This window comes from Typha angustifolia, chromosome 10, assembly GCF_048772165.1.
Source record: "Typha angustifolia cultivar Huaian chromosome 10, ASM4877216v1, whole genome shotgun sequence".
NCBI classification, from domain to species: domain Eukaryota; kingdom Viridiplantae; phylum Streptophyta; class Magnoliopsida; order Poales; family Typhaceae; genus Typha; species Typha angustifolia.
Genome location: NC_133248.1, coordinates 11,554,009 through 11,570,189, shown reverse-complemented (window position 1 = coordinate 11,570,189; position 16,181 = coordinate 11,554,009). Strand labels below are relative to the sequence as shown.

Sequence of the window (16,181 nt, the reverse complement as noted above, 5' to 3'; positions counted from 1 at the left end):
AGGATGTCTCGATGCAAGCTCAGCGAAACTAAGATTTACATTTCGTTACACTAATTGATGGAAAAATTGTTTACACGACATTGACCCCCTACCACTGGTACATGATGATGTACAACACTAATTGGAACATGAACTTGAAATGGAATTCTTATTGAAGAACTCTTAATTACATCGGACTGCCAATAATAAGTTATATTTTGTGGAATGGTAGCTTGATTTTGACCGCTCTCCATATGTTCTTCTCTGTATAAATACAGACAATTTGCTAGTAATCTAGCATGATAAGGATCAGTTTGTTGCTGTTTTTTTTTTTTACCAATAACCTCTGCAGGAGCACCTCCCTTCTTCAAAATGGTGAAAGCGGTTGGAATCCCTTAATATGATTTCTCTACTCACCATCTTGGATATGAACTTGGCAACCTCATGGCAGTCGCCACAGACTCTTAGATTCTTTGCGACTCGAATTGGTTTTCCTTTAGGGGAGTTCAAGATGCCAAAAGCGATTGCAAGCTTCTCACTATGTCCACAGAGAGCCTCTTCTTTCACTGTGTCATCAGCATTCATCAAAGCATACCTCGTCTTTGGAACATACGCTTCATCATTCATCTTTCGTCGTACCACTCCAAGGAAATCTTCTATCTTCTTTGAACTTGGATGTGATTTGTCCCCTGTAACAAAGATATAGACTTTACTCTTAATCTCTATCCAACTGCATCCTGGGTTCTTCCTCAATCCACGGCCACCAATCCTCTCCCTGAGTTTCTTCACAGCCTCCCACTTTTCTGCTTCAGCATATATATTTGCAAGAAGTATATAGTACCCAGTATTCTCTGGCTCTAATTCGAAAACTCGCTCAGCAACTCTTTCTGCAAGTTTTACATCCCTATGGATTCTACAGCCACAAAGCAATGCACCCCAAACAGTGGAATCTGGTTCAATTGGCATTGACTCTATAAACTTATATGCTTTAGTTAAACGCCCAGCACGACTAAGTAGGTCAACCATGCAGGCGTAGTGCTCCAACTTTGGCTCAATTTTGTATTCATTTCTCATGATATTGAAAAATCTCCATCCCTCATCTATTAAACCTGAATGACTGCAAGCATATAATATGGCAATGAAAGAAACTTCATCTGGCTCAATGCCCTTACCTCTCATTTCCTTGAAGGTAGCAATAGCACTTTTGCCATGACCATGCATTCCATATCCAGCAATCATCACAGTCCATGAGATGAGGTCCTTTGTGATCATTCTATCAAAGATCACACAAGCGAGCAGCAGTGCACCACATTTAATATACATGTCTACAAGAGCATTTGCCACATGACCATCCGCTAGGCAACCTGTTCTTAGTATGTGACCATGAATCTCTCTGCCTCGCTCAAGAGTTGAAAGGCTCGCAACAGCAGGAAGGATGCAGGCCATGGTCACTGAATTAGGTCTAAGGTGGAATTGCATTTCACTGAACAAACTTAGTGCCTCATTAGGAAGACAATTCCTTGAATAACCTCCTATCATTGTATTCCATGAGATGATATCCTTGTTGACTGTGTGATCAAAAAGTGACCTGGCTTCTTCCATATCTCCACATTTTGCGTACATGTCCATAAGTGCATTGGCAACATACAGGCTCTTTTCCATAAAATTCCTCACCACATAATCATGAACAACCTTGCCTTTGTCAAGTGACCCTCGGCATGCACAAGCATGAAGAACACTTGTTACAGCAAATAGATCTGGTTTGATACCGTCTGATTCCATTTCTTCAAATAATGCAATTGCTTCATCAAACCATCCAGCTCGAGTATAAGCTGCAATCATTGCAGTCCATGACACGACACTTTTCTGACCCATCTTCTCAAAAATTTGAATTGCATCATCCAAATTTAGACATTTTGAATACATATCAATCAGAGAATTATTGAGAGTTACCTCTCTAGTGAATCCAGATTTTGCTGAATATCCATGAATTGCTCTGCCCACTGAAAGATAACCCATTTCAGTGCAAGCAGGTAGAGCACACACCACTGTTGCTAAATCTATGTCAACCCCACTATGCCACAAAGTTATAAGCAATTCCACTGCCTTATTAGGAAATCCATTTGAAGCAAAACCACTGATTATTGAATTCCAAGATATGATATCCTTATGAGGCATTTCGTCGAACAAGTTGATTGCAATATCAATTCTTTTGCACTTCGAGTAGAAAGAGATGAGCGCATTCCCAACTGCATTATGAGCTTCAAAACCAAGCTTAATTAAATACGCATGAATTGTTTCACCTCCCCTAACACTACGTAAAATGGAAAGACACTTCAAGATACAAGAAAAGGTGTGCGAATCAGGCTTTGTGCTTGAACCCTGCATCTCCTTGAAAAGCAACATGCTGCCTTCAAAATCACCAGCCCTAACATACGCATTCAATAATAGATTCCAAGCGAAGGGTTCACCCTTTGGTGCAATCTGATCGAAAACTCTTCTCCCTTCTCTCACGTCACCGCATTTAACATACATAAACACCAATTTCGATCCCAAAACGGTGTCTATTTCAACACCTGAAGAGGATATCATGCAATGGACTTTCCTTCCATCATCCAAAGACCTGACCTTGCCGCAGAGCTGTAGAACCGAGCAATAAGTCTCGGAGTCGATGTTGGGACTCTTTGAATCAAGGTGGGTGACTATTCTCATGACCTCTCTTAGATCACCCAATTGGCAAAACCTTCGGATTTCGGCATTAAGACCAATGTGCTGCTTCTCATGGATTGTAAGGGATGCTTTCTTAATGGCTGTTTGAGGATCTGGATGCAAAATTGCAAGTTGGGATTTCGAAGAGAATGGAATACGAGGGTGGTTTACTTTCTTCCGCTTCCAGTGATCGTTGGAAGGAGAAGGAAAGGAGTAATGGAGATTAGATAAAGAAGAAAGGAGCAATGCTGCCGTCATTTGAGTAAGAGAGGAAGGAGCAGGCGTTCAAAATTTCCCGGGAAATTATCCAGCAATGGCTAGCAGAAGTGTAAAACGATATATAGGCGGAGCACAGTACGATACCTTAGTTATCGAAATTAAAACTTACTAAGAATCCGTTGTAGTCTAGTTGGTTAGGATATTCGGCTCTCACCCGAAAGACCCGGGTTCAAGTCCCGGCAACGGAATACGTGTTTTTAGCAATTTATTTTCGTAAAAGGTAGTGGCGCTTTCGTCATTTTGAAAGAGAATTTGCCTAAGCAGGCTGTCTACACTAATTCGTCTTAGGGATTTCCGATGACGAGACTTCAAGAAGAGATCGTCTCGGCCACGATACTAAGGTTAGATTCTATTATCATAGTAGAAAACCTCATTGGTGTAATCTTCAATCTTAGTGTCCTTTTCTTCTCCAATTTTCTCATATAAACTTTCCCTGAATATTTTTCAGCAAAAGCATGTCTAGCTATATGTTATTGCTGTATTCACTTGCTTTGAGATCTTTCTTAGCATAGATGTGAAAAGGATTGGAATACGAGATGAACCATGAATGTATACTCCAAGTGATTAATACAACACGAAGTATAATAATGCTGGTAAGCCTGGTATCGTCCAATTAGCATCCAGTTACACTAAAATCAAACATACGCATTTGACTATTTGCATGATCTTAACTCTCTCTCTCTCTCTCTCTCTCTTCCCCTACTTAAATAGATGTGATTAAGAGTTTTAATTAAGTCAGGGTCTGAGTAAGTTATAGAAGGAGGGAAATATGAAAAAAAATTACGAAGCAGGGAATCAAGAAATAAGAGAATGGTTGTCCCTCCAGCAACTGTCACTGGTTAGTAGGTTTCGGTTGCTATTGTTCCCCAACGTGCTCCTGTCCTGTCATTCTTGCATGAAATTGTAGTCATTCTCACCAATTATATTTTTTGCATTTGCTCCACAGATTTCACAGTACAACCTGCATCACAAAGACATTCCTTGGTATGATAACAATGTAGGATGAAAACATATATATATATATATGTAGTTAGCATTGACTGACATAGGCTTACTTTCCCATTTCAGAAGAGAAGAAGAAGAGAAGAAAACTGAAAATTCAAGGCAGGAACAATAGCAAGAGTATACCCATGAAGGGAGAGAAAACATGGAAAAGAGTATGAGGGGAGCTAAGTGCACAAGCACGTCAGCCAGGGGTAAAGAGATGATGAGGACCAACTGAAATGGTTAGATCAACTGAAATTGGATGTACTATTTAGTCCTTTGGATGTACTATCTAGTAGTTAGTTCTACGTTTTAAGGAAAGAAATGAGAGAGCTCAAGCTTGGATTGCCTAAATTAAAGTTTCACTTCTCTCATGTGTTCATTTAAGATACTCAAAACATTGAACAAGACCTCCCACTCCGGATGCTGTGTTCTTCCTTCGGAAACAAAAGAATAGACTCCATGATCCAACTCTATCCAACTATGGCCAATGGCTTTCTTCACTCCCTTCGCCTTCATCAACTTTCTTATCACCTCCACATCTTCCCACCTCCCAAAATCTGCTAACATATTCGAAATCAGTACATAATATCCGGAATTATCGCTTGCTGACTCGATTATTTGGGCTCCTGTGTATATCCCGATTTCCAAATTTTTGTGTACTTTGCATGCTCCAAGTAACACTCCCCAGATTTCTATGCTTGGTTTCATTGGCATTGTAACAATCAAGTCGAGAGCTTGATTTAATCTTCCTGCTCGTGCCAATAAATCCACCATACATGAGTAGTGACTATCTCTAGGACTAGCTTTTAAGTTCTTCATGGTGTTGAAGATTCTGATGCCTTCCTCAACTAGACCTCCATGGCTGCAAGCTGACAGCGCCGTGATGAAACTGACCTGGTCAGGTTCTTCTAATATCTGAAAGACTTCAAGTGCATTCTCTCCTTGGCCATGGACAGCATAAGCTCCGATCATCGCATTGTAGGTGACCAAGTTCTTGTCCTCCATTAGATCAAACACTCTTCTAGACTCCTCTATCCTTCCACATTTCGTGTACATGTCAAGTAGTGCACTTCCTACAAAGGATTGATCCTCGTATTTGTTCTTAATTGCCCACAAATGGAGTTCTTTTCCTAGTTTAAGTCCAGATACACTTGCACAAGCTGAAAGAACACTTGTAATTGTAATTGGATTTGGTTCAATCTTGGCTCTTGTCATTTGTCTGAAGGTGTCAAGTGCTTCAGCGAAATATTGGTTCTGCGCATAGCCTACAATCATCGAACTCCATGAAATGACATCCCTATCTCTGATCACACCAAAAACTTGCTCTGCACTTTGGATTGCACCATACTTGCTATAAACTGATACCAGAGCATTTCTAATCCTTCTATCTGGCTCTAAATTATACCTGTAACAGTAGGCGTGGATTTCTTTGCAGTAACCAAAGCAAGGAAAACTAGAAATTGCTGGAAGAATACTAGCAATAGCAACAACATCAGGCTTCAAGCCTGTGCTTACCAACTCCTTAAAGACTGCCAGTGCTTCACTGGATAGACCATTCTGAGATAAGGAAGATATTATCCCGCTGTAAGTAACCACATCAACATCCAAACAAGAGAGTTTCATGTCTCTAAGAAGTTGTATGCTCTCTTCAAATAACCCATTCTGAGCATAGGCAGAGATAATGGCATTCCATGTAACTCGATCCTTTCCAGTTGAGCCATCGAATGTTCTACAAGCTTCAACAACTCTGCCACATTTTCCATACGCAGAAATGAGTGAATTTAGAACCATGGAGTCCTGATCAAACCCCATTCTCAAAACATAGCCATGCACTTCCCTGACAACCATAGCAACGGAACACAACATCATAATACCTATGATCGTTACTTGATCTGGCTTCAATCCAGATTCAAACATCGCCCTTACTTCTTCATAAGCCTCAAAATCCAATCCGTTAGTAGCAAATGCTGAAATGACTGAGTTCCATGAAACAATGTCTCTTTGGGGCATTTTGTCGAATATCTCAATAGTATCTTCCAAGCTCCCACATTTCGCGTACATATGAATCAAAGAGTTACAAACAAAAACATCTGAATGGAATCCGCTCCCCCTTGCCAATTCATGCAGCTCCCTGCCTTGGCGAATGTCCGCAAGAGAAGCACACGCCTTGAGTACACATGAGAAGGTGTAAGAATCGGGTCGAATCCCTTCTTTTCTCTTCCGGTGAAACAAGTCTATGGCTTCTTGGTACGACCCATTACAGGAATAACCCCTGATCATAGAATTGAGCAGGAACACGTTGCAATCTGCGGCTTTATAGAAGATGGTAATCGCCGTCTTTAGATCGCCGCATAGAGAGTACAAAGTAATGAGCTTGGTTGAGAGGAAGGAATCGTTCACGAGCCCAGAGATTAGAATCCTGGAATGGATTTGTAAGGCTAGCGTTCGGTGCTTGTAGTTGATGCAGGAGTCGAGCAGTTGGAGATAGTCTCGCGGTCCAAGGTGAGAGTTTGGCGGGAGGAGATGCGTCGTGGATGTGGTGAGAGAGGAGATAATGTACAGATGGGTTTTGGGTAGGGAGATGGCAGCTCTCGTAATTGTGGTGGTGGTAAGAGGTGGGAATAGTTTCATGGCATTCTATTATTTTGGAAGTGAAGAGGCCATGAACATATATATATATATATAAAGGGATAAATACAATTAGACATCTAAACTATTGCTCACTTTTTTAACCTAAAAGCCAGCGTTTACTTATCTCATTGACCCTCTTTATCTATGAAATTTTTTTAATTTCCTCATTCCATTAGTTATATGTTAGATTTTTTCATTAAAAAAATAAAATAAATACCATATAATCATTTTAGGCTTTATAAGAACTATTTCACCTTTATTTCAGTGGAAAGAAAAAATATTACAAATAAAATGATCACATAATGTTCTCTATTGGTCGTAATAGAGATGTTTAGTATATTCAAAAATCAACGTTGAACGCACATGTAAACATAAGCAAATGTTAAGTCCCTAAATTAAATCAAAAGGCTATACCAACTCACCATCTAGTGAGATGAATCGACAACAGAAGAAAAGAGGACAATGATCAAATATACAAGTATAAGGAACCACAATTTCCAATAGGTTAGAATGATGATATAATTGCACTATCAAGGCAAGAAGTAATATTAATGTGTCAAAAAGGTAAGAAGCATGGTTAAGATGTTAAGGGTTGATACTACAGCTGCATCAGTCTTTACAGAACCACCCCCATTTTGCTCAAGCAATACTTCCAATTCCAACTGATCGCTAGGCATCAGCATCTCTCCGCGGTTAGACAATATACATGGTAGTCATATTGGCAGTGCAGAATTAGGCACCTTCCAATGCATCAGGACTGGTTCAGCTTCCATGATGCAGAAAATTCTAATGATAGAAGTTTAAGATCATGAAAACATATAGCTGTCCTGCCGCAGGTTGTGCTTTCATCAAAAAGAAAAAAAAGAAAAAAAACAAAGAAGCTAAAACTAGTAACTCAGTCTATAACCCAGTGGGGTGCGGGAAATTGAAGCCACTTTGTCGCCTCACATGTTCTGGTAACAGCTTGTTAATAAGCTCAGGTGAAGCATTTGCCAACTGCAAACCAACAGAAGTCATGATAAGCGGAACTACAGCAAGATATCTTTTAACACTATGAATTGAAAGTCACACTTCTATGCTTTTTCCTTTTTCTATCTTTAGTAAGATCAGCAAATCATTAGTACAGTCATTAATATTGTTCTCAGGAAATTCTATCAACAATCAAATAGCAGCTAATGAAATGCAACGAAATATTACGACAGTTTCTAAACTTACTTCTTGCTTAAAGTTGAAAAGAGGAGGAAATGGACGACAATTTGGCAACCGTGCATTGGGTTCTCGCAGCTCATCAAAGAAGGGATGCGCGCATGCTTCAAGCTGTAATAAAGAAAATGTAACTGCGTAAGAAAAGCAGCACTCCAATCCCAGAATGCTGATATTTTATTACTTGAGCATCACTTTTTAAACACTGCAATTGACTGTATAATCTACTTTACACAAACTTAGAAGCCTAACATCGTGCTCTTCTCATCACCCAGCAGAATAGACTAATGTGCCAAGAGGATGGCTGAGCTTAGACAGCAATAAAAGGGCAATACACCCACAACAGCAAGCGTTACCCTGACTCATTGGCTAACAACAAGCTGATTGAGAAATATCTAAATGAATGTGCAAGAAGAATAGAAATATACAAGTCACAAATCAGAAAATTTTGGCAGGTGACGAAAAAATTTATAAGAATACAAAAGTATTCATTGTCAAATAATCTCATATATAGAAGTAAAAATGGTAAAATAAACAATGAAGTGAAGAAACTTTTATCTTTCTGTTCTCACAATCACTATTTAATGCAACCAATACGTTATGCACAGCAAAACAAAGAAAAGAAAACTCACAGCAGTGCAGCGAAGACTTGGTGAATACTGAAGAAGACGTGATGCAAGATCTATAGCTTCTGGAGGCATTCGCTTGTGGAAGATCTGAACCAAAAAAGTTCATTTGTTAAATTGTAAGGTTATATCCATCAAACTCCATAGACAGTGTCAACAAAACTATTATTTACAAACTGGCAGCATGTAAGATATGAGGAAAATGGCTTTCCCTAAAACAGATAACTCAATGAGTAAGCCATAGTACACATTCTTGAAGGCTAGACTTTGAACAAAGGAAGAAATAAGACAAAGGAATTGTATTAGATGCCTACCTTGTGCCATGGATGAGCTTTGATCTGAGGAAACCTAAACTCTGTATAATTGGGATTCATACACCGAATTTCTTCACGTGTTGGAGTGCCAAGAACCTGTGAGAGCAACATATATAAAAATGACTTTCCTTGAAAATTTAAAGAAAAAATAAAGGCAACTGATAAATGATATTATGATGTACCTTGATTATCTCAACAAGCTGGCCAACGGCACTTTCACCAGGAAACAGTGGCTGATGACATGTGAATAAGGAAGAAATATAAGTATGAGCATAAATGCAAAACAATGTCGACCAAGAATTAATGGATAGGTATCCTAATAACCAAAGGAAGAAAAAGAACAAACCTGACCAAGAAGTAATTCAGCAAGAACACATCCTGCTGACCATATATCAATTGACGTGGTATACTCAGTGGCACCAAATATGAGCTCCGGGGCACGATAATAGCGAGAACATATATATGATATATTTGGTTCACCCTTGACCTGACACAGAAAAGTACAAAACAGAATATAAAGCAAATCCCGGTAAGATGATAAGTACATGGAAATTTGAACAAAGCAACATACCAGAACTTTCGCACTTCCAAAATCACAAAGCTTCACTTGGTGAGTGAGAGGATCAACCTGTATGATGCCATAAAGCACAGACATGGAACATCAGAACATATCTGCCAAATGTAATCCATCATAACACTACAACACTAACTACAGACATACCAAAAGATTTTGTGGCTTCACATCTCTGTGTGAAACGCCAAGGACTGCATGAATATAAGCTAGCCCCCTAAAAATCTGCGGTCAGAAAGATGAGCATCAGAACCCTCATCCAAATATCCATTTTTTTCATGTGACATTTGGATGACAAACTGAGCACACCTGATACATGTAAAGTTTCACATAAATAAATGGCATCCGTTGGTTCACGTTGCTGTAATGCTTCATGACGCGGTAAACAGTCTCAGGAACATACTCCATCACCAAATTAAGGAAAAGCTCATCTCTATTTGTCGTAGAGAAGAAGCAGTGCTTCAAAGAGATCACATTGGGATGATCCATTGTACGCATCAATTGAAGCTCCCGGTTTTTGTATCGCTTGTCCTGCAATACCTTCTTTATGGCAACAGTCTCCCCTGTTTCCAAGCATTTGGCCTACACGCAAGTAAGCAAATATAAAAACTATTTCTACTCAGGATTAATCACTGTCGAAAGAGGCACAAATTAAAGATTCATGTATACCTGGAAAACGATTCCAAAAGACCCAGTTCCCACAACTCGCTCCGCCATGTAGGTAATGGTCTAGAAATATTAAGCCACTGCCCAAGTTAGCAGAAACTCATTAAAACTCATATCAATCCATGCAGTAATTTCAGAAAAACTCACTCTTTTGGGTTCACCATTCTTTCCTCCAATTGTGGTGGAGATAATATTACCAGTGACCGGATCATTCCCCTCCAAAGCAGATGCTTCTCGCTATCGTTTGCAATGAAAACATCAATATATTATTCTTGAAAAACAAATTGCAAGACGAATAAGCATAGTATATGTAAGATATTTTCAAGAGTAACAAGAAATTAGAGGAAATTAGGCAAACAACACAAAGAAAACAAAGAAACCAAAAGGAAGGACACAAATAATAATTTGGAAACCCTAGGTTACCGGAAAACCCGGAAAGATCGGCCGGCAAAGGGGGAAGAAGGACATAAAATTACCTTCTCTGCACCCATCTCAAACCTCACTGGATCTACCGCCATCGCCATCAACGCCGCCGGTTGATGAGGCAACGACGCCATAATCTCTCTCGCCTTCAATATCTCTCTATTCTATTTCTCCACCCCGTCGAATTCCCAAAATACCACTCCTTTAGCATTAATACTTCTCCTAGATAATTAAAAGGAATTAATAACAAATTACCACTTACACAGTCATTCAATAAAATTACACTTTTGACACTATTATTCTTTTTGTTAATATTTCATCTCGGCGTATATTTTTGATATTTTTTATAATACACTCCTAAAATTCCAAACCCACCCTATATTTCTTTGAAATAAAATTTATATACGAAAACGTTTTACACCCTGTCTCAAATAGTGCATGAGTTTTTTTATTTTCTTATTTTAAAATGTAAAATAAAATAGTTTTGATATAAATATATGATGAGAAAAAAAAATTGAATCGACTCCGTAGAAAATAATTTTTGCCATAATGTTTTGTTGAGGTATGCCACATGGCACCCTCGAGCTGTTGATGTCTGACAAGGATATCAGGATAAAATAGCTGAGTTAGGTTGGACCGCATCGCATAAATCTGATATGTACTTTTGACCCAATTCTATCTAAGGTTGGACCAAAGGGTATTTTTTGAGAAGGACCAGAATAACTTTTATTTTCGATTATTCTTAGAATCGGTGGTCTAAATATAGGATGAACAATATATAATAACCGAACCGCAAATATGATCATCTAATTAAAATAATAAGCTGTCTAGTTTAAGCTTTGAAATAGTGTGATGTTGAGTCTCATAAACACTACTGAATCATTGCTCTAATTTAATCCAAATTAAACCTGAGTCTCTAGCCAAGCAACAACTTATCACTGTATGAAACGACTAACGCCACGTTTTAAAAGTTTCCAAAATCTATTATTCAGACCGGCTAAAATTTATAGCTTTCCTCTCAAGCTCATGGAAAGATAATGCAGGTGGTTTAAAGTGGTGCTCTGTAATGAATGCTAGTGGTAGGGCTTAAATGGCGCCCCATCTGCAATGTTATCAGCGGGAAGCAAGAATGGTCATTGATTTATTAATTATTGAGTTTGAGGCATAAAGAAAATGGCAATCACGCTAGTATTTGACATCTTTTACTACCTTCTCGGTTACCAGTTTGCTCACGTTTTCCTAGTGAAAAATGTCAGTATCACAAACTGGCTTCATGGTTCAAATGGTGCATTGAATTGAGAAGCAGCACATTTGTATCATTTTCCCATGATACAAATCCAGCAGACCTACAATTCTACAAAGCAAGAAAGCTTCATCTGACTTACTATTTTGTTTTTGGGGTTGAAATTTAGTTTTTCAGTATTTTTTACTCTTACTGTGCCAATGCGTTCGAATGCCTCTGGAGCTCATTCGAATGCAAGATTGCGAGAGCAACTATTTTTGCAGGTGTTCAAATAGCCCACAGGTGTTCGAATGGCCCACGGGCGTTCAAATGCAATATCTCGAGAGCAAATATTTCTACAAGCGTTCGAATGTAATATCTCGAAAGTAAGCATTTTTACAGGCGTTCGAACACCAGTCTGCGTTCTGCATCAGAATTTCAATGGCGTCCGAATGGGCCCCGCGAGAGTTTAATGCCCCATGAGATTTTCCAACTTAAACCCAGCCCTATAAATTTTAAAATGGGTTTTTAGACTTTTGAATGCCAGAAAGAAAATCAAAAGAGCTAGCCACCATTGTATTAAGAGAGATTGGAGTTGAAAAACTCATTATAATTAAAGATTTATATAGTGAAGGAAGATTGTTTCGCCGATGGATGTAGGCATATTATCGAACCATATAAATCTTGTCTCACTCTTTCTATATTGTCTCTATTACTTCTATTCTTAAAATTATTTGCATAGGATGACTAATACGTGATATGAAGTTATTTATTACTATCACTATTAACATCATATTAGAGTTTTTCTCTAAATTTATTTGGTTTTGTCAGCAACACCTAGGGTGAAGATTTTGATTCCGCTTCGCTCGCCCTTTGAGCATTTAGCACAACATTTTTATCATCTAAGACCACATGATACAAATCTCTCTTGGAAGCTGTGGGAAGTTTAAGGAACTATACATTCACTTTCAACATAGGAAGCTACAACTTGAATGGTGATTAGATTGGATACATTATGTTTTATCTTGCTTTCAGTTTCCCGCTATGATGAAGTATTGTCGTGTTCTGGTTGTGATATTATTCAGAAAGCGATCAAGAGAATAAATTGAGAGCGATTTCTAAGTCTATTATGCAATCACTTCGTTGTTGACAAGGATGAGCATCTCTCGATCACTTCGGTGTTCCATCCACTGGTAGAACACTAGAAGACATAGAATAACTCATTTCATTGGCTTGGGCCAGCCCATTAGTGTGAAACCCGACATAAACTATCCCAAATTCTTGCAACTATGATATGCTGTAGTTTGTTTTCAAGAAAAGGGACAAGATGCTTACAAGATCCGAGCTAAAGCAACATTAGATTAATCAAAAAGCATAAAGCTTTTAAGTGGTTGTGACATATCCCCAGAGCTTTAATTTGTACTCACATTGTCCGGTTCTCGTGTGTATGTAGCCCACCAAATCCTAAATCTACTATAATCTTAATTAAGCTTAATCCAACTAGAGCCATATAGGTAAACCAAGCCCACACAGCCAAGGGGCCGAATAACCTGGACCGGACCATCACACACTTTGTTTAAAATTAACAGTTAACTATATATTTCGGTATACTTTCATGGAAAACTGTTGGTGGACATAGCATGACAACGAGAGGAGTTTACTTCCTATGCTTCTTTCTTCCCCTCCAATGGCTCGCTTCATTGTTGATGCCATGACATAATCCCAGAAGAATTAGAAAGCAAGAAACATTTGTCTGTGAACACTTTCCATCATCTACAGCCACATAAAAAAGCCTCGATCTCCTGGAGTTGGTGGCAAGTATCTATCAATTTGCAATAGGGAAAGCAATAACTCGATGATGATGATGATGATAAGATCGGCTAATTGGACGCGAGCAGAGGTGGTTGGGTCTATTAGAATTCCCTGATGGAATAGGCTAGTTCTAACCACCAAAGACCCATTTATTTTGAGACAGAGAAAGATAGAAGGAATGGAAAGAAACATATATATCAAGTATCAGCTCGATAGAGAGACTGCCTAGTGAGCCAAAAGAAGATCTTATCTGTATAACTTTTATCAGATAAGATATATTACTCGGAAGGATTTCCAAAAATGCTGTTACAAGACAATGAAAGATAAAAGATAAAAGAGATCCAAAGTGATATATTTTAGATATTTTCATAGGCATAAAGAATATTTTGAATATAGGTTAAATTATAATTTACCCATATGGGCTACAGCAAGTTATGGCCCTTAATCAATCGTTAATGAAGACACAAAAAGACATAATTATCCCTATAAGGTTATAATTTAAATTGAAAATGATAGAAATAGTTCAATTTTTAATTCAAAATAAATAATGCATCTTGTAAAATATTCTCTTCCTATAGCACACCTCAAGGATTCTTTCTAGAGTTGGGGGACATACCTACTATATGCTTCAAAACTGAAGAAAAAATAATAACAAAAGAACATAAGAAAGAGGTTTAGCTCCATAAAAATCCATTTTCTTATCCAAACACCTCACATGGCCTTGATAGTGCTAGCATAACCTCGAAGGCCTCATTACTGTTCATGAATTATATGAATAAAGAAATTAATCTACCCACCATAACCAGCCAGATCTAAACAAATAGTATGTACTATGAGTTTGTCTCACTTAACGAGATTACAATTTAAGAATTCCATAACTTGTTTGATGCGTATTGCAACGAATCTCTCAGCAGCCACTGCACAAACCTCATTGGGACATGTTGGGTTTAGTAGAATATTCTGCCTAATTGATACCAAGCAGGTGAAATTTTGTAGTCACAACTTACAAGCATAAGTGGATGGCCATTTCGAATAACCAAGAGACCAAAGATGTGATCATCTTAGAACACGTATTGGTATATATGTATATTTATATATAAACAACGGGACACGTGAAGCTTCCTTCCATTCCCTCTCACTACTACGTGTTAGGTAGTCAACATCGCTGATAATCCAGCAATCAACAAGTAGATAAAAGAGTATGGGGAGTCTTTGTATACTTACTTCAATCCCCATCAGTCTATATATTTACGATAGAAGGACCATTATATTAGTGAAAGAGAGATAAGCTGCGTTAGCTCCACGTACATGAATACATCATGTGCCCAAAAAGACTACTATAAGTACGAGGCCAATGCAGGACATCCCAGCCATCCCAATTCAAAGCGATGGGTTTCTCCTCCTCCTCCTCCACCAATCGCTTCCTCACCATTTGTCTCTTATCTCTGCTAGCTTTCTCTGTCAATGGCCAACTAAACCCAAATTTCTATGCAACAAGATGCCCAAATTTGCAAATCATAGTGCGTTCGGTCATGGCTCAGGCTGTGGCTAGGGAGACAAGGATGGGTGCTTCTATTCTTCGCCTATTCTTCCACGACTGCTTCGTTAACGTAATAAAGTTATAATTAGTTCCTATTCCTTTGCTATATATGGCGCTACTCTTATCTGAACAAGTCTTGTTAACATATATATATATATATATTGTATTTATTTTCGTGACAGGGATGTGATGGTTCGATTTTATTGGACGACACTGCTAATTTCACGGGAGAGAAGAACGCGGGGCCGAATATGAACTCGGTGCGGGGTTTCGAAGTGATCGACGCCATCAAAACCCAAGTCGAGGCGGCTTGCAGAGCAACCGTCTCGTGCGCAGATATCCTCGCGCTCGCCGCCCGCGATGGCGTAAACTTGGTCCGTATCCAACTTACTATTCACGAGTAATTTCATATGCATGCTTGCTGATTGGTGTTCGTTATCCTTGTAGCTGGGAGGACCGACGTGGGCCGTGCAATTGGGCCGCCGCGACGCGCGAACGGCGAGCCAGAGCGCGGCGAACAGCAACCTCCCCGGGCCCGGGTCGAGCCTGTCGACCTTGATCTCCATGTTCGGGGCGAAGCAGCTGACGGCGCGCGACATGACGGCGCTCTCGGGGGCCCACACCATCGGGCTGGCGCGGTGCACGACGTTCCGTGGCCACATCTACAACGACGGGAACATCAACTCCACCTTCGCCGCCCTCCGCAAGCAGACGTGCCCGCAGTCCGGCGGCGACGGCAACCTCGCGCCGCTCGACATCCAGAGCCCGACCAGATTCGACAACGTCTACTACCAGAATCTAATATCTCAACGTGGACTGCTCCACTCCGACCAGGAATTATTCAATGGCGGGTCGCAGGATGCGTTGGTGCGGACGTACAGCACCAATCCTGCGGCCTTCTCCAATGACTTCGTGATGGCTATGATTAAGATGGGTAATGTCAGCCCGTTAACTGGAAGTAACGGCGAGATTAGATTAAACTGCAGGAAGGTGAACTAATGGCAATAGAGATTAAATGGAGATATTAGATCTTGGGAACCAAGGTCTACGGGTACTTATATCAATAATGTTTTCTTTTGTTATAATTCGTGCTATTTTTAATTACTTGTGTAATTATGTGATTGCCGACTTTGGTCACAGGCATCTGGCTGTGCTTATATGTCAGTTCAGAAGTGGAGGAAATAAACTGAGAGAGATTTATATGTCAAGCTGTTGACAA

At 39.4% G+C, this 16,181-nt stretch overlaps 3 protein-coding genes and 1 non-coding gene across 4 annotated transcripts; 2 read left to right on the top strand and 2 right to left on the bottom strand.

Annotated features, from left to right (window-relative positions):
* Positions 1-28: 28 nt before the first annotated feature.
* On the bottom strand, positions 29-6,578 carry LOC140769282 (pentatricopeptide repeat-containing protein DOT4, chloroplastic). The gene is made up of 3 exons (XM_073109947.1): positions 4,310-6,578; positions 3,337-3,400; positions 29-2,970 (listed from the first exon to the last, which is right to left on the bottom strand). The coding sequence occupies exons 1-3, from the start codon at positions 6,232-6,234 to the stop codon at positions 313-315; spliced, it is 4,647 nt and encodes a 1,548-aa protein (XP_072966048.1). The 5' UTR covers positions 6,235-6,578; the 3' UTR covers positions 29-312.
* On the top strand, positions 3,083-3,155 carry TRNAE-CUC (transfer RNA glutamic acid (anticodon CUC)). Its single transcript has one exon. It is a non-coding gene; the product is annotated as a tRNA-Glu (tRNA).
* Positions 6,579-7,088: 510 nt separating the features above from the next.
* Positions 7,089-10,583, bottom strand: LOC140768402 (shaggy-related protein kinase eta-like). The gene is made up of 12 exons (XM_073108663.1): positions 10,442-10,583; positions 10,113-10,202; positions 9,969-10,028; positions 9,609-9,881; positions 9,450-9,524; positions 9,300-9,356; positions 9,075-9,215; positions 8,911-8,961; positions 8,729-8,824; positions 8,421-8,504; positions 7,801-7,902; positions 7,089-7,581 (listed from the first exon to the last, which is right to left on the bottom strand). Exons 1-12 carry the CDS (start codon positions 10,520-10,522, stop codon positions 7,486-7,488), a joined length of 1,206 nt encoding a protein of 401 aa, XP_072964764.1. The 5' UTR covers positions 10,523-10,583; the 3' UTR covers positions 7,089-7,485.
* A 4,202-nt stretch (positions 10,584-14,785) lies between these two features.
* Positions 14,786-16,170, top strand: LOC140767991 (peroxidase P7-like). Its single transcript, XM_073108060.1, has 3 exons — positions 14,786-15,032; positions 15,145-15,336; positions 15,410-16,170. The coding sequence occupies exons 1-3, from the start codon at positions 14,811-14,813 to the stop codon at positions 15,959-15,961; spliced, it is 966 nt and encodes a 321-aa protein (XP_072964161.1). The 5' UTR covers positions 14,786-14,810; the 3' UTR covers positions 15,962-16,170.
* Positions 16,171-16,181: the final 11 nt, after the last annotated feature.

Excerpts from the sequence above, each read along its gene's own strand:
- LOC140769282 (XM_073109947.1), bottom strand. The coding sequence starts at position 6,234 with ATGATCAGGGGTTATTCCTGTAATGGGTCGTACCAAGAAGCCATAGAC. Across the intron at positions 3,401-4,309 it reads CACATGAGAGAAGTGAAACT|GGAAAGTTTATATGAGAAAA; the intron begins TTAATTTAGGCA and ends AAAAATATTCAG. Across the intron at positions 2,971-3,336 it reads TTGAAGATTACACCAATGAG|CCTGCTCCTTCCTCTCTTAC; the intron begins GTTTTCTACTAT and ends AAATTTTGAACG.
- LOC140768402 (XM_073108663.1), bottom strand. The coding sequence starts at position 10,522 with ATGGCGTCGTTGCCTCATCAACCGGCGGCGTTGATGGCGATGGCGGTA. Across the intron at positions 9,357-9,449 it reads TGAAGCCACAAAATCTTTTG|GTTGATCCTCTCACTCACCA; the intron begins GTATGTCTGTAG and ends GGCATCATACAG. Across the intron at positions 8,962-9,074 it reads CTGAATTACTTCTTGGTCAG|CCACTGTTTCCTGGTGAAAG; the intron begins GTTTGTTCTTTT and ends ACATGTCATCAG.
- LOC140767991 (XM_073108060.1), top strand. The coding sequence starts at position 14,811 with ATGGGTTTCTCCTCCTCCTCCTCCACCAATCGCTTCCTCACCATTTGT. Across the intron at positions 15,033-15,144 it reads TCCACGACTGCTTCGTTAAC|GGATGTGATGGTTCGATTTT; the intron begins GTAATAAAGTTA and ends TTTTCGTGACAG. Across the intron at positions 15,337-15,409 it reads CCCGCGATGGCGTAAACTTG|CTGGGAGGACCGACGTGGGC; the intron begins GTCCGTATCCAA and ends TTATCCTTGTAG.